Source organism: Trichoderma citrinoviride (assembly GCF_003025115.1).
Source record: "Trichoderma citrinoviride strain TUCIM 6016 unplaced genomic scaffold BBK36scaffold_18, whole genome shotgun sequence".
Lineage (NCBI taxonomy): Eukaryota > Fungi > Ascomycota > Sordariomycetes > Hypocreales > Hypocreaceae > Trichoderma > Trichoderma citrinoviride.
The window spans coordinates 117,473-140,506 of NW_020194726.1; the positions used below are offsets into that span (position 1 = coordinate 117,473).

Here is a 23,034-nt window from a genome sequence, read left to right on the forward strand (position 1 = left end):
TACGCACTTGGTAAACTTGAATGAAAGTGGCTTGCATATATGCGCGGCGCACTTCGGCCCTTCTTCAAGACGGTATGTTGGAAGACTGTAGATGTACTGTGACTTTAATGTCTGTTGGCTCTGAATCATCTCGACATAGATAACGTGCAATCGAGCATCCAACAACCAGATTACGCTGCAGAGCTGTTAGGCTTGTCTGGTGCCGCTGTCAGCATGCGTTTGGGGGAGGCTAACGAACCCGCACTGTTGAGAGCTGGGGTTCCGTCCAAGCTGAATCCTTCATGAGGAATCATGAAGAGGGGTTCACAAGCTGAATCCTGCCAAGATCTCATCAAGAGGGGTACATGTAGGAAACTATTTTAATAACACTCACTCCATCGTCACACAGGTCCGTTCAAGCCATCATTTACAGAATATCAGCGGATTTCAGCGCCAAGATTCGCCATGAGCCCCATACTGAGCGTGTCGACAAAGATTGAGATTGCGGCGTCTCCAGCTGTTGTTCGATCAGTGGTATGTGCGTTGACGCCGAATACAGGCCTTTCTATGTTCCCATGGCAAGCTTCACGATTGAGTGCTTAAAACACTGAGATCGGACTCACAGTTCTTAGACTTTGCTCGATACACACAATGGCAGCCTGGCTGGATCATTCAGCCCGCTGATGCTAGCAAACAGCCGCTCGATCTGAAGGCGGGGGACAATCTCAAAGTCAACATGAACGGGGCCGTTCACAATCCCGTCGTAGTGGTAGGTTTCAATCTGCAACTCCCTCATTAGCCTTGATTCATGAGAAAACAGTATGCTGAAATGAATCGGAAAAGGAAAACTCGCCTGAATCGTTCCAGTGGGAAGGGTCACTCTTCGGCCTTGCAAAAGGCGTCCACCAGTTCCACTTCACGCCTAGCGAGACGAATCCGGGAAGCACCACGTTTACTCAGGGTGAGGACTTTCGGGGACTACTGATTACGCTTTCTTCGCCTTGGTGGAATGGGAGGAAGTTTGACATGGGGCCCTGGGATAAGTTCAATGCGGACCTGAAGAATGAGGTGGAGAAGTCTTCGAAGTAGGACTTAAGAGTCTCGTTCTGGTTATGGAAGAGTGACTGTTCTGATGAGAGAGTGACTCTTGACTAATGTAGAACGGATTATTACCATAGCAATAAGTCTGTGGTGATCTAGAGACGCATTTGCCAGCTAATATGGCCCTTAGAGTATTCTCAGTAGAGCTTTTCCATTATTGATATTGTTTGTAGTTATCGTTGCTTGTATGAGCAAGTCCCGACCCAGTCGCTCCTTCATACGATTAGGTTGCTCTCTGAAGCTGCGGTCTATAGAAACGCCGATTCGCAACCTCAAAGAGCTCCGTCTCTGCCGGCCTTTGAGAGAGCTGCTCCTGTGCCTATTCTTAGTTACTTAGTCATCGACACCACTCGCAGGAAACATATTGACTGCAGCTGATGACCGATAGATCAGTGGGTGTAGAGCTCCCACTTTGATAGACGAGCCTATCAACGTCGACAAAATGTCAGGAAATGAAGAGAATGGTGAGAGAGGAGATGGCGGCTCATCAACCTGGCTTTGTTCTGCTCCTCAGCTCGTCCACCCACCGGTCTCGAAATCGAGCCAGTTCTTCCTGTAGTTCAGCCTCTTTCTTTTCCCGTCTTCTGATGGCCGCCTTTTGGGTGTGCGTCAGTGGTATGGGAGGCAGCGGCGCCCGGGCAATTGCCTCGAAGACGGGCACCCACGCTGGGATATCCTTCAACTCTCGCCGTGCATCGCGCACAGCAATCATGAGTAGAGCCCGGAGCACAAAGTGCGCGTCGTTTCCTGCGAAGTGGAGTAGTTCGCCTGCAAAGGGGATGTCAAAGTCTCGGAGGAGCTTCTTGAGCGTGGAATCGTGAAGTTCCTGAAGTGGATAGCGAGCAGCTTTTGTCGTGTCAATCTCGAAGATTGGATTGAGATTGATATTGAGTTTTCGGAGGATAATCCTTTCTCGTGAGATTCCGTGGACGACAAGGACTAATGGATGAAATGGCTTGAGAAGCTTCTTCAAGCGCTCCTCGAGACTGGAGAGCGGAATGCATTGATGCTTACCGAAGCAGAAGCGATTGTCATTTTTGTCGAAGTATTGGAAATCCTGGACAGCCCAGTGGTAAGACCGTATAATATTTGCTTGGAAATCTGTGAGGGGCAAAGGAGCGTGACAGAGATTATGCAGGTCCTTGGTGTGTAAGATTGAGATGCCAATGTGGAATTTGGTCGGCATACCGTCCTGTTCCTGAAGCTCATCGATATCAATAGCTACAAAGGTTATGTCTCTGAATCGCGTTTTCGGCTTCTGGGGTCGCCAGGTAGAGGCTGTGTGCGGCCAACATGGAGGTGTCTTCCAGCCAGGCAAATTTCGGCCGTCGTAGTATCCGAATAACCAGCGTAGAATCACGGTTCCCTCTCTCAGAAAGACCTGACGCTCAGGTTGGGCCGCCTGTTCCTCGTCCATGATTTTGACTGGCGCGGGCCTTTCGGAGGATACCTCGTTGTCTGACATTGCTGAGTTGATCCTGCCAGTCCCGGGAGTTCAAGTAAAGTCTCAATTTTTTGTGACAATCTTCGAACAATAGCTTCAAGACTCTCTTGACACCAGGCCGTTTGCCCAAGACTGTCGGGTTCTGGTCATCTGTTGGAACATGCAACTGAGGAGGTTTCCCCAACAGGGCGGCAGAGAGTGACGCACAGCCTGCGTCTGCTTGGTCCAGCCCGGGCTTAGTGCAATACTCCAGGTATTTGTAAAAAAGTACACCTTATGGAGCGATAATGCGTCAACAGATGTAAATTGAACGTGCAGTCATACAAGATCAGCTTACCAATGCGGACAACTAGAATCCTATATCTAATCTACAAGATGAAGCATTCTACAAGTTACTATCAGAAAGAAAAGCTGCGAATTCAGATGAAAAATCCCACAGCTTATTCATAGGGCAAAGACAGGGCGGATTGTCCTTGAGCTAGCCTCAACTGGAAATTCATTGTATCGCAGACTTGCCTCATCTGGAAAGTGTAGGCTAGCCTAGAGCGGAAATATGATTGAAGCCTGCTGTTCTTGATGTGGGTAAGACAGGGCGTTGAGGCCGAGTTCCTTCACGACGACTACCGTTGGATCACCAAAGCAGCAGTATTTGCTTAGGAAGAACGGCAAGGATGGGGGTTTGACAGGCTACAAAGCTACATTGCAGCCCAATTCCCGATACACTCGTGCAATAGTACAAGATGGGAATCATCATGTCAAGAAAGCAACGCCATCGTATTGATGAGACAGAGCCGAATTGCAATTGAGTCTTCCATTAACTTACTGCTATCATGAGGTCTGAATATCATTATTTATTCAGTAACTGTAGCTTCTAATGGACCTGAGCTGATATTCATCGATGAATGGATGTCCTAGGGGACCGGGGCGTGGGCTTTGACACCTTCCATGGCAGAACCAAAGCCTTTGATTCGATAACCTTGAAGTGCCGAGATGCCAGAACAAGCTAGTAGCTTACCTAGATTGTTTCCCAACGTTACTTCTATCCCAAGATATCATGATCCATGCTTAGCAGATCTGTTGACTAACTGTGACTCTTCGAGTTGTGACGATTGTCATCCGAGGATTCCGTTTCGAATATCGTTCTTCTGCTTACAATTCGATAGTAAAAGAAATAGACAAGCTGAATGTCTTTGTCCTGATATAAAGGTAGTGTTGTCTCCTGGCTCAAGCCATGTATCAGATTCGACATCAGTATCTTTATTATCTTGGTGCCAGGAGTGCACACGACATCATCACCTTCTCAATACTCAATTACAAACTCGTATCTGGCATCTCAAAGACATGTATGACTTGATTCGAGAGTCCGCGCTTGGCCAAGCCATTCGATTCGTCTCCGGAAAGAGATGGCTACTATATCCAGAAGAGAGACCGGATTTTGTACTACCACCCCAGTACGCAGAGCTCTTATCGAACAGCGAGAAGCACCATGAAGCAACTTCCGAACGGTCGAGCTCCAACGCAAATCAGAATTCCGGTGGCCCTTCATCCCCCACGGAATCCTCACAGACTGCCAATCAAGAGGAGGAGGACGAGGGCATGGCAAGATTGGGATCCGTGAAGAGCGTCCAAAGCGGTCCATACATCGACCAAGGAAGATTCGACCCTGAACAGCAGATCGAGTTGAAAGAGACAAAGAGCGTACCAATTGTGCCACAGAAGACGAACGATGGGGTCATTCTAGTTGATTGGTATACGACCGACGACCAAGAAAACCCTCGCAACTGGTCGTCGTTGAAGCGGGGCTATATTGTCTTCGTCATCTGCTTGTATACATGGGTCACGTACGTGGCCGGTTCCGTCTTTGCCTCTTCAGAACCTGGTATCGTCGACCACTTCCATGTCAGTGTCGAGGCTTCTGAGCTTGGACTTGCTTTATACGTGCTGGCCTACGGAGTAGGGCCGCTCATCTTTGGTCCTCTCACCGAGATCCCCGTCATCGGAAGGAATCCCGTCTACTACCTCACGTTCATCGTCTTCTTTGCGCTGTCATTTCCTGCAGCCACCACCAACAGCTTTGGCGGCCTCTTGGCTATCAGGTTCTTTGCTGGTTTCTTTGGCAGCGTTGGGATTGCCATTGGTGGTGCTTCCATTGGCGATGTCTTCACGCTCATCTACTTCCCCTACGGCCTTGGCTGGTGGGTGTTTTCGTTCTGGGCAGGTCCTGCTATCGGACCAACGTTTGCTGGATTTGCGGCCATGACAAAGGGCTGGAGGTGGCCTCTTTGGGAGGTTGCGTGGATTTGCGCAGTCATGGCCATATTCTTGCTGGCTCTCACTCCCGAGACTTCGTCGCCGAATATTCTGCTGAGACGTGCCCAACGTCTTCGAAAGCTCACTGGCGATGCACGCCTCCAGTCACAGAGCGAGATTGACCAGAGGCACATGACGGGCACTGCTGTGCTCATTGCTGCCTTGATCCGACCATTCGAAATCACCATCAAGGACCCGTCTATCTTCTTTGTCAACCTATACACAGCCTTGACATATGCAATCTACTTTACCTTCTTCGAGGTGTTCCCCCTTGTGTTCCCGCCTTTCTACGGCTTCAACCTTGGCCAAACCGGACTTGCGTTCCTGGCCTGTGAGGTTGGCTCGATTCTGGCGCTCATCCTCTACTTTGCCTACCTCTACTTCTACATGATTCCGGATAACCTCAAGAATGGATTCCGAGAGCAAGAGCACCGCCTGCTACCTGCAATTCTTGGCTCTTTTGTTCTTCCTGTCGGGTTATTCATTTTCGCCTGGACTGCAAGAGCCAGCATTCACTGGATCGTTCCACTGATTGGCGTGGCCATCTTTGTTCTCGGCCAGTACATGGTTATTCAGGGCCTCTTCATGTACGTGCCGGTTTCATACCCTCAATACGCGGCCTCCATCTTCACGGGCAATGATCTGATCAGATCTGCTGTTGCGTTTGGTTGTATCCTTGCGGCGAGGCCCATGTTTGTCAATCTGGGCGTTCACAAGGGCGTGACTGTGCTTGCTGGGCTGAGCATCATGGGAATCATTGGAACATTGCTCATGTACAAGTATGGCAAGGCTCTGCGGGCTAAGTCGAAGTTTGCGTCAGCTTAAGCCTCTGAACGACTATCAGACGGGAGCCTTTGTTGTTTGGTTATGAGCTTATCGGCCGTTGAACACTGGTTTTGATACTTCGAGTTTGATACTCGCAACATTTTGGATGTCATTTGACAGGATATAGGGTAATTGGTCATTTCCTCAACGGTTTCAAAATTTGTTCCATATTGGCTTTTATAGGATTGGTATAGATTGGATCGATATGAGAAGTGGCAGACTGTATAGAATAATTACACATAATTGATGAGAATTGAAATTCCATCAGGAAGATTGTAAGATTTTGAGCAGTTGTGATCAAGTGTACTGGGATGGTTCAGTCAACTAGGTATATGTACAATTGTAGCTCTTGACCTACCTTGGTAGTGAACATTGAGCCTGCTCACCAACGGTTGCTTGTATGAGTGGCTTTTGTAGCAGTGAACAAGAATGGATCATGTGTGAATGTTTCAGCGAGACTATACTCGTGAGGTCTATATCATGGATTCCCTAACCCCGAAGATGTGTGGAATGTCACTCACCATCTCCTCTGCTAACCCGTAAATCGTTTACGAACCGGCAATCAGCCCTGGCTCAGCACTGATCTCAGATACAAGTGAGACTAATATCAGTGAAAGAGCTACACTACTGCCACAATCATCAAGATCACCAAAGATGCCGTCTACTAATCGTCTTAGGCGCCACAAGCGAAAGAATGCATCTGGTGGTGCCAAATCTGTCGTTGAGAGGCAGCCGGTGCAGATAGACAACACGGAAGAGCCACACCTCTTTGATTTGCCCGATTCGCTAACAGTAGTTGACTTGAAGTCTCAGAGGACTATGAAGCAGGCTTGGAATTCCGTATCGACCCGAATCTCTCGGGACGCTCGAACATCTGGCGATCATCGAAAGGTCGAGCATCTCGCCGCAACGGAAACAAAACGCCAAAACAAAGACGCCCCAGAACCTAAAGGCAATGAGATCAAGAAGGGAGCCAGCCAAGGCAATCTGATGGCTGAGGACGGGCCTTGGAACAGTGTCTTACTGTCATCCGATGAGGAGAGGAGTGGATGGACCAAAATCAACCGGGATGACTGTGAGGCGGAGCAGCATGCGGTAAGTGACAATGGGAATGATGTCAGTCACGGAGATGCAGGTACCTGCACTGAGGACGGCTACGTCGACCTTGGTGAGGAGGACTGGGAACTTGACGATGAGTGGACGTCGGTGGATGTCTGAAGCCGGAAGCCGGAATAGCCGGGCCAGCCCCAGTATGTCAAATGGATAGAGACTAGGAGAGCAAGGATGTGATGGAGATGCGGGTGGTTAGTGTAGTTTCTGGGGAGCTCGTGTAAACTATCTGCCATGGCATTTGTTGGGGTCCTGCGGATAGCCTCTGAAAGGGTTGTTGATCAACCTGAGACCTGCAGGCATCGCGTCGCGAGGCTCGAGATAGTTCCTGCATAACAGCTGATTTGTCCTTTTACCGAATATGACAGCCCCTGGTTTTGTGATAGAAAAGCAACAGCGATGGTCCGAAGTAATTACGGAAAGATGCAGTAGTGTAGGCACTCAGCAGCCTACCAGCAATGGAGTTAGGTGAAAAGAAGTAAGATGACCTGGCTGACCTGAACTCTGTCTATCCGGCATGCATGACAAAAATCTATAGTCAATGATGGGATGGATCCCTCTGACCAAATCTGCATTTGCAGGTTTTTAAAATGCTGATGCTGCAGCAAACGCCCGCTTAGTTCTGCATGTGAGAACCGATGAGCGGAAGATGCCCAGATAGGTCGAAACGCCTCTTGAGCTTGGCATTATCAAATGCTTTCGCCGTAGTTGATCGACAGGAGGCTCGGGCCTCATCCATCCCTTCCTTCATCTAATGGCCTAGACTGAGATGTGATGCCAAAAAAAGAAACGTAAAGAGCCGGGGCGAAGAGCTCTGGCGAATTGACCAAGGCTCGGGAATCGTTTGGCGCGGCAGCCTCTTAGGACGATGACTTTTCGAAAAAGGCTTGGCCGTCCTACTATAGAAAGACCGGACCTTGGGAGGTTCAAGGCCAATCGAGATCGAAGACGGGAAAACTGTGCTGCAGTCCAGCTTGATTCGGGCCACGCTACCCAGCCACAGCGGAATCACCAGTTTCTGTTCAATCAAGCTTGGAAAAGCTCATCCGGGCGACAACTAATGTCGGACGGTCGCCCTCGTGGTGTGATGGGCACAGTTGCGGCTGAACTTAGTCCTCCTCCAAGTCTTGGAATTAGGGCTTGCTTGCTTGTTTCCTCTATGGCTTCACATTGTCGAATAGAATCTCCACAGCGGCACACGGTGAGCGAGAGAGAAACAGGCCGAAGATGAATCAAGGTTTTCATTTCCGCTTTAAGTTATTAAGCATCACATCGAGGGTTAATGGAAACAGTGACTACCCACTAAAAGCCCGTATATGCTTATAGCTCATCTTTCTGATCTTATGGGTGCAACCAGCACGGATGCCTGGCTTCGGTGTGTAACGCCGGATGATGTAGATGATACTGATTCCTGATCAGGCAATGTATATTGCTTGACGTTGATCAAAATCCGCCCTTCCGACTGTGATTCGGTGCCCAGCTCGACGAAGGATGGGAATCAGCCTCCCCAGGGCTTTGAGCAACGGATGAATAGACTGAACTGCTCAACTTGAGAATAGTGTCACGGTCTGGCTTGCATGTTGCCGCGTCCAAACAAGTTCCAGAGTACCAGCGTACAAGGTACACAGCTCGTATGATGTCTGCTCTGAAAAACTGGGGTAAGGAAAGCTGACACAGTGCGTGCGATATCCCGTATAGTAGAAGGCCTCCGCGGAACCGTTTGAACCACCGCAAACCTCAGCTTTGTATGACTGCATCTGTAGGTTGATGCATGCCTTTACTGGCCACGGGCTCTCAAATTAAAGAGTTTAGTTACACTCGTTGCCTCTAGTATACGACCCCCTTACGCCGTTCTTCCCGCAAGAGTGCATACAGAGCCCTCTTGCAAGAAGTTGAACACTGGCCGAATGCACTGTGACCGAGTTCCTACTCCTGCTGGCTCTAACCGCATGGATTCAAGCATGGCTGCACGACCCGAAGTCTAATCCCCCTCACTAGCCGTGGTCCCGATCGTACACCATGCGGCAGCTTCGGAAGTCGGGCTGCTCCCCGTTCCAAGGTTCAGGCAGCTCCACCGCTCCCCTGACCCGGCAAAAGGGGCCGCGGGGAAAAAGACATGGGTTATTTGGCGGGATGTGTTGGTCTCCGCAATCCTACTGCCATGTGGTGTTTCGACCCTCAGCTCAGGCATTGTTTTAGCCGAGAAAGACAGGGTTTGCTACAGATTTGATCGATCAACTTTTTCTTCGGATGACGATCTGATGCAGTAACTCCACCGAGCAGGTTTTGTTGAGTCTTTGTAACTGCTGTGATAGAGAGATGGGGGAGAGAGAGCTCCTCAGTGAATCTCATCTCATCAAGCCATTTTGGCCATAATTCGGCGGCTCTCCGTTCATACGAGTTTCCATTTCATGCGAGGGACAGATATTTTCATGTACAGTATGTAATTTGCTTCTCTTTCTCTCTCGGGAGCCGTCTTTTTGTGGTCCCCGAGCTGATTGATTCCAGCAAGATGTGTCCATCATGGGTCAAGAGGAACCGGCTCTGTTGCCACTGGCAGCAGCCACCGCTCCCTCGTCTCTGCCTAGCTCTCTTGGTTCAAGCAGCCACTGGGAGCAGCATAGCTGAGCCGTTCCGAGTCCAAACTTGACCCCGGATTCCCATCCCCTTGAAATCTAGCTCTAGTTGAAACCGGGCTGGCTCAGCATCCCTTTCTCCCGTTTTGGCAACCAAGCGTGGATTCGGCACTCGCTGGATTTAGACAAAGGTCACCACCACCTCGACTTCTCGTGATGTGTCGTAAAACAATAGATGATATAAGAGGTTGTCGAACCCTTTGGCTAACGTAAAGCCACGGCAACAATGCGGGAGGCAATGGACAGGGATAAGCCGTAGGAGCTTGCAGGGATGGCGGGTGCTTGTTTACGCTCTGTCTCTTTCTCAGAATTTCGATAGCCTTTGTAGTAAGGTTAATAATCTCGTATTCCATTGCAGAATGGGTGTTCTGAGCCGTCCAATGACGGCAAGAGAAGTCTCGTATTCCTCAACGCCATGCTGATGCTATGTAGTTTGCTCTTAGCAGAAAGCTTAAGCTCTCTGGCTGAGGCGACGATCCCAATGGATGAAGCGTACAGTGCTTGGCTGAAGCTATTGATTGCTGCTGAAATGCAATGTTCGTTCTGCAGACTGTGAATGGCCGAGCTCGAAGCTCCTAGTTTCTTGATCATTGCCTTGGCCACTTCATGGCTGATCGAAGATGGATGCGGCTGAGGCCTTGATGGATAGGGAGTGCCGGCCCAACCTCATCCCGAGGGTGGGTGTTGGGCTGATGCCCTATCTCTCTCGGAAGCCGTGCTTCATCTCATAGACGGAAGACAGCTATATAAGCTGCTCATCTCGTCTAGATTATCAGACTTGTTTCTTCACCAACTCAGCTCCATCAAGAGTTCGGGACCAAGCTACTGATTCCTTCTCCTGGGTTGTCAGTTGCCAACAAAGGTTCTACCTGTCAATCGTTTTGAAATTCGTTTTTCGAAAACTGCTCTCAGTTGCCCAACATGTTGCTGAAGCAGGTCCTCGTGACCGCCCTCCTCTCTTTGCGCTCTGTCACGGCTTTACCTAGCCCGAACAACCTCCACGACCTGGAGGCGAGGGATGCCGATGACCTCGTTGCTCGTACCAACAGCCACGACTGCGGCTCTTTCGCTACCTGGAACAACGGGAAGAATTGCTGCGTCTGCAAGGACAATGGCAAGAACTACGACTCCAAGACCAAGTCGTGCAACTGTCCCAGCGGCCTGATCTGGGATGGCCACAACTGCGTGCACGACTGCGGCAAGGAGGCCACTTTCCAGTACGGCAAGTGTGTCTGCAAGAACAACGGCGAAATCTACAACCCCAAGACCAAGACCTGCAGCTGCCCGCCAGGTCAATTCTGGAACGGTCACAGCTGTGTTGTGGACTGCGGAAAGGACGCTTCGTACGACTCCAAGCAGAAGAAGTGCATCTGCAAGAAGAAGGGCGAGGTCTTTGACTCCGTCCACAAGACCTGCGCATGCCCCTATGGTCAAGTGTTCAACGGCAAGCAATGCGTCTTCGACTGCGGCAAGGACGCCCATTTCGACTACAACCAGAAGAAGTGCATCTGCAACAAGAAGAGCGAGGTTTTCAATGACAAGACCAAGACTTGCGCTTGCCCGTACGGCCAGGTGTTCAACGGCAAGGAATGTGTTGTTGATTGCGGAAAGGAAGCCCACTTCGATGCCAAGCAGAAGAAATGCGTGTGCAACAAGAATGGAGAAATCTTCAATTCCCAGAAGAAGACCTGTGCGTGCCCCCCTGGCCAAGTCTTCAACGGCAAGCAATGCGTCGTGGACTGTGGCAAGGAAGCCCATTTCGACTACAACCAGAAGAAGTGCGTGTGCAACAACAAGGGCGAGGTCTTTGATTCAAACAAGAAGACGTGCAGCTGCCCCGGCGGACAGTTCTGGAACGGCAAGCAATGCGTCTGCCCGTTTGGCCAGGTCTTTAACGGCAAGCAATGCGTGGTAGACTGTGGCAAGGAAGCCCACTTCGACGCCAAGCAGAAGAAGTGCGTGTGCAACAAGAATGGAGAAATCTTCAACTCCCAGAAGAAGACTTGCAGCTGCCCTGACGGTCAGTATTTCAACGGAAAGCAATGCGTCTGCCCGTACGGCCAAGTGTTCAATGGCAAGCAGTGCGTTGTAGACTGTGGCAAGGAGGCGCACTTTGATGCCAGCCAGAAGAAGTGTGTTTGCAACAAGGGAGAAATCTTCAACGACAAGTCCAAGACCTGCAGCTGTCCCTACGGCCAGGTCTTCAATGGCAAGCAATGCGTTGTTGATTGCGGCAAGGACGCCCACTTCGACTTCAACCAGAAGAAGTGCGTTTGCAATAAGAACGGCGAGGTTTTCAATGACAAGACCAAGACCTGTGCCTGTCCTGATGGCCAGTACTTCAACGGCAAGCAGTGCGCCTGCCCCTACGGCCAGATCTTCAACGGAAAGCAGTGCGTCGAGGACTGCGGCAAAGACGCTCACTTTGACAGCCAGCAGAAGAAGTGCGTCTGCAACAACATGGGCGAGATCTTTGACGACAAGAGCAAGACCTGCGCGTGCCCCAAGGGCCAATACTGGGACGGCAAGGAGTGCGCGTGCCCCTACGGCAAGACGTGGGACGGCAAGGAGTGCGTAGAGGACTGCGGCAAGGACGCCACCTTTGACAGCAAGCAGAACAAGTGCGTGTGCAAGAACAAGGGCGAGGTCTTTGACGACAAGACCAAGACGTGCAAGTGCCCCGGCAACCAGTACTGGGACGGCAATAAGTGCGCGTGCCCGTATGGGTCGACTTGGGACAGCGGCAAGCAGACGTGCAAGCAGAACTCTCCTAAATAAGGGAGTGTGATGGACTTGGGGAGTCTTGTATAGTATATCTATTCTTCTAGTGTGGGATATTTGAAAAGAGATTGTTTGGTGATGTATATCTGATGCCTTGAGTGAGATTTGTGAGATTTGTGAAAAGCATCTATTCTTCCTCTCTTCTAAGTGAAAATCCCTGGCGACTGATGCATTTATAATGTGCGGCATACCATGCCCATGAAAAGGTGTTTCGACGTGAGATGATAGCATCTATAATTGGATGCGCGCAGCATGTCTCACCAAGCAAGTCGACGTCTCATGCTCTTTGCTTGCATGTTTAAAGAAAATATTCGTCCTGTTTGCTGAAGGCTTTCTGGATAGTGAATACGCTCAATTGATCGTAATTGAGTTCAGACAAATGTGGTCGTGTAAACTGATGAGCTATAGTAGTGGCCGCTCACTTTCTTCTGCTGACAGCCATTAAGTCCTCTGCGCCTGGAAACTAGCCTGAACTTGTTAGGCCTCTTTGGCTCTGTTTCCAACTAAAATTTTCAGCAAGCTTCTTTCAGTCCACCAGCCGTTCATCTCCCTCAGCGTCGGGCACCCTTCCTGCACATCTTGTATGTCCTAATCCTTTCAAGTCTTGAACTGCTACAAGAGGCCATTATTAGTGATCTCCCAGCAACTTCACATATATCTACTAGACTGTAGGTTCTAACAGTTCCGACGCCTCACGCTGCAGCAGGGCCTTTTCGGAAACGACGGGCCTGTACTTGGTATTACCGAGGCTAGGAGTGTCCCTGTCAACTCTTGCTGGGATTTCCCAGATATCACCTCGAGGTTGTAGGTGAGCCACACGACAGCTTCTGAGTAGTGACTGCTCCTCTTCCCACTTGATCTCAGTCATGATGTCGTGTGGTCTCACATCGATATCCTGGTTGGAACTTTGCTCAGGTCAACCTTAGTACCCGCGCCGTGTCGACAGACTATAAGCTAAGATTGGCGAGTTATTCATTAGCATCGAAGCGCATATGGCCGAGTGGTTTAAGGCGATGGTTTTAAGATTTAGTTTTAAACACCATTATCGAGAGATGCCTGGGTTCGAACCCCAGTGTGCGCATGCTGTTTTTCCTTTTTTGGTTGCTGGTATGGACTTCGACGATGCTGAGATGCTGCTTGTAGATTTTTTTTTACATGCTGTGACAGGTGTTATGAAACATCTGGACTTGTAGCTGCTAGACTTTGATTGTGACAGACAGTTCTATTCACCATATGTACATGTATTACAGATGAGCGTCTATATACAAAATCTGGTGTCCCGACAAGGCATTACATGCTCGTGGAGTTAAAATAAGGGTTCACGACATCGTGTTCCAGCACCGTGCCATTCATGAATCTTGTCCCTTTCCGCAGAATCTCGACGCGGCCGGGATGCTCGTGGCGCGGCGCATCGTCGACTATCGTGCCGTTCGCATAGTGAATGCCATTCCAGGGCTTCGCCATAGAGGTCATCTTCTGCGCCGTTCGCTCACCAGGCAAAAGGGGCGAAGCAATTGTGCTCACGTCGCAGTTCTCGCTGATCATGTACAGGTTCAAGCCAATGGCCAGCGTGTACAGCTCGGCGCTCAGCTGGTCCCAGTCGTGCTGGCCCTTGACGACGACGCCGATGTAGTCGACGAGGATGACGGTCGGCCAGCTCTGCGGCGACATGTTATTGACGCCCATCCAATATAACGCCGGGTTGGTCGGCAAAATACCGATGCTCTCGATGGTGAAAAAGGTCGTGGTGACAATGTCCGCGCTCACAAGCCATTGACTGATGTGGAACGTGTCGGAGCTGCCGCCGCGGCTGACGGCTTTCCAGTCTGATGCCTGGTCCTCTGCCATGTCCTGCGTGTTGCCCATGTTGGACCAGTCGTCTGCGATGGAAAGCTGATCGGCCTTGTATATGCCATCTGCTATCGAGTCTTGGGGAACATCTGGGGTCAGGTCGCCGGCGAGAAGGAAGATGACGCAGCCGTTTCCTCCGTTCTGGTCCATGAAATACGACGCCGACTTTTGGTTAAAGGTGGTGCTGGTGTCGAGGTTGCCGCAGCGGTTGTTGACGCCCCTGAGCTTGCCGAAGAAGTCGTTGACAATGTCCGTCGTCCAGTAAATGGGGCCCAGGCTGGGGACCTCTCGGATGCCAATCAGGTATCTGACGCGGAAGAAGATGACTTCTCCTGGAGCCTCGGCCGTGAACTGGTTGATCTCGTTGATGACATCGTCAAGGGATTCTCCCGAGTTGCCCAGGGCGACTTCATTTGTTTCGCCGCTGACGTGCAGCGTCCAGAAGCTGTAGTCGGAGGTGTCCGTGATGGAGTGCACTGACCCGACGCGCAGGTCAAAGTACCGGGAGCCTGCCCAGAGCTGATTGTAGATGTTGAGGCCCTGAGTTTGTGTGTTCTCACTGATGCCTCCTCCCATCAGCTTGTTACTGATGGTGCTCATCCCGGCATCATGGGACCCCGGCATGACGACGTGCTGAAGCTGCCTGTCCTTGATGACATCGTACATGTTCTTCATCCAGTTGCCAGCACCGAACCGGATCGATGTCATGAAGCCGTAGCTGTCGCTCCCCGTAATCACCAGCGTCACCGGCGATTGGTTCGCGGGGTCCAAGTATTCGCGCTGACCTTGGCCCATGCCCGTGAGATCAATGACTGTTCGTGTCGGGTGTGCATCTGGGATATGAGTGGCCGCTCGAACAACAAAGGTCTTGTCCGTCCCGTCAATAGCGTAGTATGCTTCGCCGCCGTCGTCTACGGCGTTCTTCCCGGCTTTGCTGGTGTAAACAACGGTGTTTTGGCGGGCATGGCCTTGCGGAACATCGCCCCAGTCAAAGACATCCATCTGATAGGAGTGTGTGTTTTGCAGGACGAATCTGTGAGGCGTCAGGTTTACGATGGTGATGTACTGCTTTGCACCGGGGACGTTGTTGATGGCGCCCATCAGGACCCAGGGCATGTAAGTCCCGTTTGGCGGTGATTCGTTGCTGTAAGTGGCATTTTGAGGGTTGCAAAGCCCATTCACGACGGTGCTGCCGGCTGCGAGTAGCCAGCCTAAGCCGGCCAACAGATGGCGGTGCCTCATCTGGTTTATCGGTGTATGATCTGCGCTCGCTTTCGGTACGTGATGCGTGCTTCGTCCGGTGGGGGAGGATCGTCCACGCCCAGGTAGCTTCCGTTTCACTAACAGGACAGGAACGTTATAATAAGACAAGACAAATTACGCCAACTAATATATGTGCGTAGAATCATCTACAGTAAGGGCAAGAAATTTTCTCTATAATGGCCCGGGCGTTGAATGGATCGATATATGTAGAAATCGCTCAATCTTGTGTTGGCGAGGGCTCTCGGAGGCCCACGGACTCTTTTCACGAGACCACATGGTTTGGATGGCCGGTGAAGAGAGATGTGGTAGTAAATGAATGGTACAGTGGCAGATTCACTAGCGGAATGGTCAGAAGATGGGATGGCAGTTGCATTGGCTGGAATGAAACCCAGCAGCAGAGGCCTCGGCATTATCAGATGGCCACGGATGTGACTGATAGGTCAAGAATTACTGCACGCGGGCGAGACCAGATCACTAACAGTAGCTCAAGGGAGAGGCACACCAATAATACCCTGAAGCTGCTGTAAAGTTTACAAGGGTTTCCAGTGCGCAGACTCGAGGGCCGCGATGAGGGAGCCAAGGAAGCATCTAGCGGATGGGTGGCCCATTGGGGTAGGTCAAAATGCAATGCTACCCAAGGTCGCCACTAGGAGCTATGCGAGGCAGACATAGAGCTGAACCAGGGGACAAACGAGCAAGACGATATGTGCCCAAGGCCAGCTTCAAAATAGATCAGAAAGATGAGTCGAGAGACAATCAAGAGGGTCTTGTAAAACATTTCCGAGGACTGTGCGTTCGTCTGACACTGACCAACAACATCAGATGGGATAATGCGCATGTGGCCCGGATACACTTCGCACTGTCTGGTAAGCATCTGCGACGTGGTCGCGAGGAGGTGGACTGACCTCGTGATCAGGGTCACCAATCACCATGTAGTTGTCATGAGTACCTGTAGGCTGGACTCAATACCGGTATGATATCGGCATAAGCAGAAGTATTGAGCAAGTCATCTCTGCTAGAAGTTACACATGATGCCTTGATTGATATAAGCACTTTGTTCGCAAGGGCTTGGCTCAGCAGCTACAGTGCGTAAAACCAGCACAATGACGGCCACGCAGCGGAAGCATGTTGCTTTGACCACCTCCCGTAGTGAAACATGGATCATGAGGGAATGCTGGTACAGACAAGTAAAGAGTCGCGGCTTGAAGGGCTATGAATGATATGTTCTATGAATGTCATTTGTCTACGGTTCGCAACATTTCACGGAGTTGCAGCATTTACCCAAGCCAAGTCACTCCCCGTTTGTTCTTCCGAGCTCTAACATATCTAGTAACCAAGCGGTAGCGGTGATCTGGCCCGACGTGTCTCTCTTAACGATCTGTCATGACCAGGTCTTTCACCCAGGCCCTCCGAGTTGAGGCGAATGTTTTCTTTGGCCCGGTCAACATGATGTATCAGTCGGTGACTCCTATTGGGACTCGTCATGAAGAGCTTCAGTCTTGGCCCCATGGCATATCCTCTCTGAACGTTCCTAATGAGTCCTTGAAATGAAGCCAGGACCCGATCCATTCTGTCTCCATAGTCGTTTAAATTAGACTCAAAGTCTGAAATGCTGTCCAAGAGGACGTAGACTGTGGTAGTTGGCTGGAGCTGCCAGAACAATCGCTCAAAAAGAAAGCAGAGTGCATCGGTGTTGCTAGCTGCTATAGCATCGTACAAGCTTTGATCAACAAAGTCAAGAGAGAAACTGTACGGTTTCGGATACAGAAGCAGTTGGCTGATGATGCTCTGTAAAAGCCCCTTGGGCCCGGCACCCTCTTTCTGCGGATCAGTATGATGGCTGCAGAAGAATTGCAGCACCATCCCGCTTTGACTTTGCAGCAGCGTAGAAGCGAAAGATGCCGTGAAGAAGGACAACGGAGACGTTCTTCCTACGCTTTCTGTTCGACAGCAGCCGTCAACCAGCACCAAGCCGGGCCATTCGGAGGACAGCCACTCCTGGAACTGCCGCTTTTGCCGTAGTAGCGTAGCATACGCCAGTGCTTCGTCGCTCATGAGGCTTTCTTTACGCAGTATTCGCTCTGCATCTGCGACAGGATCGGGCGCGTGGAGTAAGTTGAGGATGTCGCCCTCAGTCAAAACCGGCGTATGCTGTATGACGGGCTGCAGAGTTGGAGGAGGGGAAATGGAGTTGGGAGGGAGTGCAAAGAGGCCTGTTCAGCCGTCAGTTAGCCTTCATGCTTCTCCCAATACGAGGACAGAGAGATTTCTTGCACACTTACTTCGCTGGACAACAGCATCGGCCACAAACTGGTACAAAGCATTTTGCATCTGCTCATGAAACGACGCAGGCAGAGTACTAACGATTCTCTGCAAACTGGCCTCAAACTCTTTCCTCTCTTCACTATCTTTCGTGATTCTTCTCCGTGTTTGAGCTAACTCGTCGCTCATTTCGTTCGCGACATCAGCCATCTGTACACGAAACTCGTGTATCTGAGAGGAGAGCTTGTCATGTCCGCTGCTGGTTTCCTGCCGCAACTCCACGACCTCGGCTTTGATGTCGTGAGCCGTTTTACGTGTGGCCTCGGCGGCAATGCGCCCTGCTTGTGCCGAGACTTTGGTCTCTTGCCATACATTTCGATCCAGGTGAGCCGTGGCTTCGAAGACGGTTATTTTTGCATTGCGGATTCGTTTGGAGATGTCGCCAATTCTGGACGCCTCGACTTCGGGGATTTGTCTGACAATCTTCTTCAAAACTGCATTTTCAACTGTAAGCAAACGTCACGGTCTCGATGCTCTGATTGAATGTGATTCTTACCTCCAACGTCTTTGTATGTTCGATTCAAAATGCACACCAAGTCTGTCAGGCAGTCGACTAGGATTCCATAAAAGTCCCAGACCAGATTCTTCAGCCGTACCTCTCCGCGATAGACGTCGCTGATCTGGGAGATGCTGGCCAGGACCCCCGGAACATCGTCAAGTTCTTGCAGAATGTTTCCCACATTGGAGATTCTCTTCTGAAATGCCTGCATCAACAGTTAGCAACCAGATCTAGTAGGTTGTCTGTAGTGAAGCCTGCCTGGAATATGAACGCAAGGCCTGTCCTGAGAATGCTGAGGCCGTCTTGGTCAGGTATAATGTCGGAAAGCCGTTCCAAGATGCCTATGGCTGCGTCGCCTTTTCGTATCCATCCTCTGAAGCGATTATCCTCAGCTTTCTTCTCGTAGGTCTTTTTCGCTTCTTCAATGCAGTCGAACACGCCTCTCCAAGTCACATCTTGGGTTGTCGTTGCTGAATCGTCGCCTTGGCAGGACTTGATAGCTTGAGACAACTCTTCTAGCTTGCTATGGCCGAGTTAGAAATCGGGACCGCGAGATGCATGAGAGCTTCTGGCTCTATAAGATGACGAGGACGGAAGTCAAAAGGAAGAAATACCGGCTGATAGGGACTCTCCACTCTGCGCGCTGGTTATTGTACTCCGTTGGTGAAGCCAAACCCTGGTGAACGGAAGCTCCTTCAGTTTCTCTCCAGTCTTTCATCACCTGGATTTCCCGATTACTATTCATTACATCCCTCATCCCCTGTCCCACACCTGAAGGCCGCCATGGAACCATGGTGAGTTACGGCTAGATCTTTGCGTGATGTAGGAACAGGCTTCCGTAACAATGACGAAGTTTAACGACTATACATGCATGCTAAAGCTTTGGTCCAGGGGCAGCGGAGTCAAGATGTCTTGACAACCTATTCAGCCAAATGCGAAGTCTTACAGGGCTGACGACGACGACGAAGTCTCGGCCTGATATACCCCGCTCAGAAGCGACGCTTCATTGATACCGAAAAGGATTCATATCACAAAGGACGGTAAGGAAATGTGGGCTGATAGTTCTATAAATTGCATTAGTCGCCTCGCATGCAGTTCGCATTCGCTATAAACCCTGCTGTTTTGCGAAGGATTAGGCACCTAGTTGTGTTGCCGGGCGATATTACTGGACTGAAACCTCTCTTCACCCCCTCTGGTTGAGGCTGTGGATATGTCTGTGACCTTGCTCATGCATGAGCCTATTCCCAACTGAGGGCCGTCGCTTACGGGAATTATTCATCTTCTTGAGCCGCAAGGTCTCCACAGGCTTTAAGGAATTCCCTCTCTCAGGAAGTTGTGCCAAGACAAAGTTCTGGTTTACAACAACCGTCTCCTTCAATGACTCTTTCAATGACTCTGGTAGCAGAGACAAGCACGATGGCAGCAGATGCAGGTGCAGCCGAGAAAAATGGCGAGTCAAGTTCGACCAAACAAGATGCACCTTCAGGCACATCTACCGTTGGCGAAGGCCAGAGCGACTCTGTCAAGAACGCCGCGGACGATACCAATAAGCCTATAGATGGTTCTACCAAAGGCGAAACTTCTGCGCTTTCAACACAAGACAACACCAAGCAGAATGACACCAAGAAAGATGAATCCGGACTCAACAAGAAGGAACCGGAAAAGGCTCAAACAGAAAAGCCCGTCATACCTCCCGTGCCCGTTATCAGTGCACCGGAGAAGAAGGCCGAGAAGCCAAAGCCAAAGCCCATGCAGGCTTTCCCACGGGTTATCCCCAAGCTGCGCGAGTGTCTCTCTTGGAACGACTTCAAGAACCACCACACCGACGAGCACAACTACGCCATCGAGACGCTTGTCGCCGGCGATTCGCTCAAGCTGGAAATTGAAGAAGCGGCGCTCCTCTATGAAGATCTCCAAGACTTTGGGCACTCGGGTGGATGGCCGAGCGGATATCGGAGAAGCTTCAACAGGAGAAACCCCAAGCACAAGACCGTCGTTGACGACGGGGACGAGGTCTGGCTGCAGCGGGTGCGAATCAACTCCAGGGCCGTCATGATGTACCTTGGACGCCAAAGCGCGGCTGGGAAGAAATGGAACGGCCGGCCTCATGTCTTCAAGAGGCCCTTTCGCTACCTGATACACTTCCACGATCAGATGAAGGAAGCGCTGGCTGAGCTGGAAGAGTTTGCTTCAAGCGCCGAGTCAAAGCCTACCGAAGGGCAGCCTGTTCAGGCACCAAGTGCAGGAAAGGACAAAGAAAGGTCTGACTCGGACACGCTCGGGATCGACTCGCTCTTCAACGATGCCGATACTCTGGCTGAGATGAGACTCTATGTGAAGTTCATGGATGAGCAGGTGATGCCGGAATACCAGCGCTTCCAGGTTGAGGATATGGCCATTGCGCCTACCAAGATCCGATGGGATCTTCTCTGGTATCTGTTCAAGCCAGGTGATCTGGTCTATGTGCCGAACTTGAACAGCGGCGTTCGAGCTCGAATCCCAACGGGCTGGGACGGCGTCTTTCAGCGTCTTCAAGCAGAGTACGGCGACGGTCCTATGGAGCCAGCATCTTCCATGGCGCCGTCTAAGCAGAACACAAGGGCGTCCCATACCGATCAGATGGTGTGGAGGGTATACAGACCCCCGTACAAGCAAGCAACCCTCGACGGCTGCAGCTGCGACGCCTGCGCGAAAACGGAGTCGACCTGGGCGATCTCATGCTACCATATTGACTACGATGGCCAAAACTATCGTGCAGTTGAACGGATTCTCGAGATTCCCATGTATGAGGGCGACCGTGAAATCACGCAGCTGGCCTGCTATCCTATGAGATATGTCAAGCAGAAAGACGAGATCATGGAGAGGGGACGACTGTATGGCGCCAAGTTCATTGAGCATATCGATCCAGCCAAGCGATACAGCTTCTACCGGGGATGGACCCTCATCAAGACGCCCCTCGGGCAGTCCATCGAGGACAAGAACGGCAGGACAATGACAAGTCCTGAGCATATCGAAAGCGAGATCCTGGTCGATTTCGAAGAGGCCTTCAACCAAGACCCTTCGTGGAAACCCGAGATTCTGGAAACTGACCCGCTCACTTACAAAGTTGTCATAGCAGTCGACAACGAGAGCCCCCTGCAAGAGTGGCACGATAGCGAGCGTACCAAGCTGAAAGACATGTGGGAGGACAAGGTCGTGACCGAGGATGGCGTCGACATACTCCAGATGAACAAGTTCATCGAGACGGATGTGATGCTGAAAAAGAAGAAGGACAACGACGATGAGATTGGCGAACTCGATGGCGACAATCTCGCGCTTCTGCCCAGGCGGCTCTTTGCATATGCTCTTTGGGAGCGCAAGTTTGTGCAGATTGACGTCCGGGACGTCTCTTTCCCCGAGCTCAAGGACAAGGACAGAGCTTTCGACAGCCTCCAGGTTTCTTCTGAGCACAAGACGCTCATCCAGTCGCTGGTATACTCCCACTTCAAGAAGAGAGTCAACGAAGGCAGCGTTGAGATTGCGACTCAGGACCTTATCCGTGGCAAGGGCAAGGGCATAGTGATTCTGCTCTTCGGTGTCCCTGGCGTCGGTAAGACGGCTACGGCTGAAGCAGTTGCGCAGAAGTTTGAGAAGCCCTTGTTTCCGATTACCTGCGGAGACTTGGGGTTCACACCGGAAAGCGTGGAGTCTTCTCTGAGTGAGATATTTCGCTTGGCTCACCTCTGGGACTGTGTCCTTTTGTTGGATGAAGCGGATGTGTTTATTACGCAGAGAGATAGGAAGGACCTGGAGAGAAACGCTCTAGTTTCTGGTAAGATGCGCACTTTTCCCGCAGATGAAGAACTGTCAATGCTAACCGACTGTCCCAGTCTTTCTACGCATGCTCGAGTACTACAACGGCATTCTCTTCCTCACTACGAATCGGCCCGGCGTTCTCGACGAAGCTGTCAAGTCACGCGTGCACCTGAACCTACACTACAACTTCCTCACCGAGGAGCAAGTCGTCGCCATCTTCAAGCTGAACATTGCGCGCCTGAAAGAGATCGAGGACCAAGCCGCCAAAGCCCCCGGGCACAAGAAGCTATACATCGACGAGCCTGATATCATTGCTTTTGCCAGCGACCACTGGAGAAACCATACCGATGGCATTGGGCGGTGGAACGGACGACAGATACGCAACGCGTTTCTCATCGCGGCGTCGCTGGCTCATTACGAGGGAGATATGGGTGAGCGGCCGGAGGGGTTGCAGAAACAGCTCACTTCCAAGCACTTTAAGAAAGTAGAGGAAACGACCAGGCGGTACGACGAGTATCGCGTGGCGTGTCTTGGAGACACAGATAGCTATCTCGCACACGATCGATACGAGAGAGACGACGAGTATAGTCCGGTTGCCAGAGGAGGAGGGGGGGCGAATGCCTACATGTCCCATGGCCAGCACCAGCCTCAGGCCCCTGGATATCTGCCCCGAACGGGAAGCTTCCCTTGGCAAAAACCTGTGCAGGCCCCCCCGAGCATGAACCCAAACTCAATGCAGAGGCAGGCAGCTGAAGGGTGGTCGTCGAGCAACGGAGCTGCACGCCCGCCTGCCCCTGGATACCAGCAGCCTCCGCAGCAGCCATCTCACGGACAGCCTCCACAGCACCAGTTTTCACATGCTCAGGGGCAGATGGTGAACAGGCCGCCTAGTACGTCGAATAGTCCGAATTTTGCGGCACAAGCGCCTTATAACTCCGCTGCTGGCGGGCCTGGCGGGCCACAAGGCTATGACATGGGAGGGAATGTGCAGATGAAGGCTGGCGGAGAGCCAGGAATGAGTGATGAGTGGATGGGTCCCGGACAGCAGCGTTGGCAACAGGGTCAAAATGGCTACAGTCATTACTAGGAGGTTATGGCTCCTTACCTAGGCAATAAGT

General features: G+C 51.2%; 8 protein-coding genes and 1 non-coding gene across 9 annotated transcripts; 6 read left to right on the top strand and 3 right to left on the bottom strand.

Annotated features, from left to right (window-relative positions):
* Positions 1 to 444: 444 nt before the first annotated feature.
* BBK36DRAFT_8552 (hypothetical protein) lies at positions 445 to 1,068 on the top strand (the record flags this gene model as incomplete). Its single annotated transcript, XM_024898572.1, has 3 exons — positions 445 to 513; positions 605 to 748; positions 823 to 1,068. The coding sequence occupies 3 exons, from the start codon at positions 445 to 447 to the stop codon at positions 1,066 to 1,068; spliced, it is 459 nt and encodes a 152-aa protein (XP_024745488.1).
* Positions 1,069 to 1,567: 499 nt separating this feature from the next.
* Positions 1,568 to 2,497, bottom strand: BBK36DRAFT_1129944 (hypothetical protein; the record flags this gene model as incomplete). Its single annotated transcript, XM_024891789.1, has 1 exon — positions 1,568 to 2,497. The coding sequence occupies one exon, from the start codon at positions 2,495 to 2,497 to the stop codon at positions 1,568 to 1,570; it is 930 nt and encodes a 309-aa protein (XP_024745489.1).
* Positions 2,498 to 3,865: 1,368 nt separating this feature from the next.
* On the top strand, positions 3,866 to 5,659 carry BBK36DRAFT_1129847 (MFS general substrate transporter; the record flags this gene model as incomplete). Its single annotated transcript, XM_024891778.1, has 4 exons — positions 3,866 to 3,961; positions 4,112 to 4,360; positions 4,436 to 5,044; positions 5,096 to 5,659. The coding sequence occupies 4 exons, from the start codon at positions 3,866 to 3,868 to the stop codon at positions 5,657 to 5,659; spliced, it is 1,518 nt and encodes a 505-aa protein (XP_024745490.1).
* Positions 5,660 to 6,313: 654 nt separating this feature from the next.
* Positions 6,314 to 7,430, top strand: BBK36DRAFT_1172730 (hypothetical protein; the record flags this gene model as incomplete). Its single annotated transcript, XM_024895771.1, has 2 exons — positions 6,314 to 6,758; positions 7,375 to 7,430. The coding sequence occupies 2 exons, from the start codon at positions 6,314 to 6,316 to the stop codon at positions 7,428 to 7,430; spliced, it is 501 nt and encodes a 166-aa protein (XP_024745491.1).
* A 2,896-nt stretch (positions 7,431 to 10,326) lies between these two features.
* Positions 10,327 to 12,183, top strand: BBK36DRAFT_148825 (hypothetical protein; the record flags this gene model as incomplete). The annotated part of the gene is made up of 1 exon (XM_024897561.1): positions 10,327 to 12,183. One exon carries the CDS (start codon positions 10,327 to 10,329, stop codon positions 12,181 to 12,183), a length of 1,857 nt encoding a protein of 618 aa, XP_024745492.1.
* A 989-nt stretch (positions 12,184 to 13,172) lies between these two features.
* BBK36DRAFT_t181 lies at positions 13,173 to 13,267 on the top strand. The gene has a single exon. It is a non-coding gene; the product is annotated as a tRNA-Leu (tRNA).
* Positions 13,268 to 13,476: 209 nt separating this feature from the next.
* BBK36DRAFT_1185740 (PLC-like phosphodiesterase) lies at positions 13,477 to 15,279 on the bottom strand (the record flags this gene model as incomplete). Its single annotated transcript, XM_024896456.1, has 1 exon — positions 13,477 to 15,279. One exon carries the CDS (start codon positions 15,277 to 15,279, stop codon positions 13,477 to 13,479), a length of 1,803 nt encoding a protein of 600 aa, XP_024745493.1.
* A 1,331-nt stretch (positions 15,280 to 16,610) lies between these two features.
* Positions 16,611 to 18,914, bottom strand: BBK36DRAFT_1185743 (hypothetical protein; the record flags this gene model as incomplete). The annotated part of the gene is made up of 5 exons (XM_024896457.1): positions 16,611 to 17,513; positions 17,583 to 18,056; positions 18,119 to 18,326; positions 18,380 to 18,644; positions 18,736 to 18,914. The coding sequence occupies 5 exons, from the start codon at positions 18,912 to 18,914 to the stop codon at positions 16,627 to 16,629; spliced, it is 2,013 nt and encodes a 670-aa protein (XP_024745494.1). The 3' UTR covers positions 16,611 to 16,626.
* Positions 18,915 to 19,537: 623 nt separating this feature from the next.
* On the top strand, positions 19,538 to 23,003 carry BBK36DRAFT_1163220 (hypothetical protein; the record flags this gene model as incomplete). The annotated part of the gene is made up of 2 exons (XM_024894510.1): positions 19,538 to 21,932; positions 21,991 to 23,003. The coding sequence occupies 2 exons, from the start codon at positions 19,538 to 19,540 to the stop codon at positions 23,001 to 23,003; spliced, it is 3,408 nt and encodes a 1,135-aa protein (XP_024745495.1).
* Between the last annotated feature and the right edge of the window lie 31 nt (positions 23,004 to 23,034).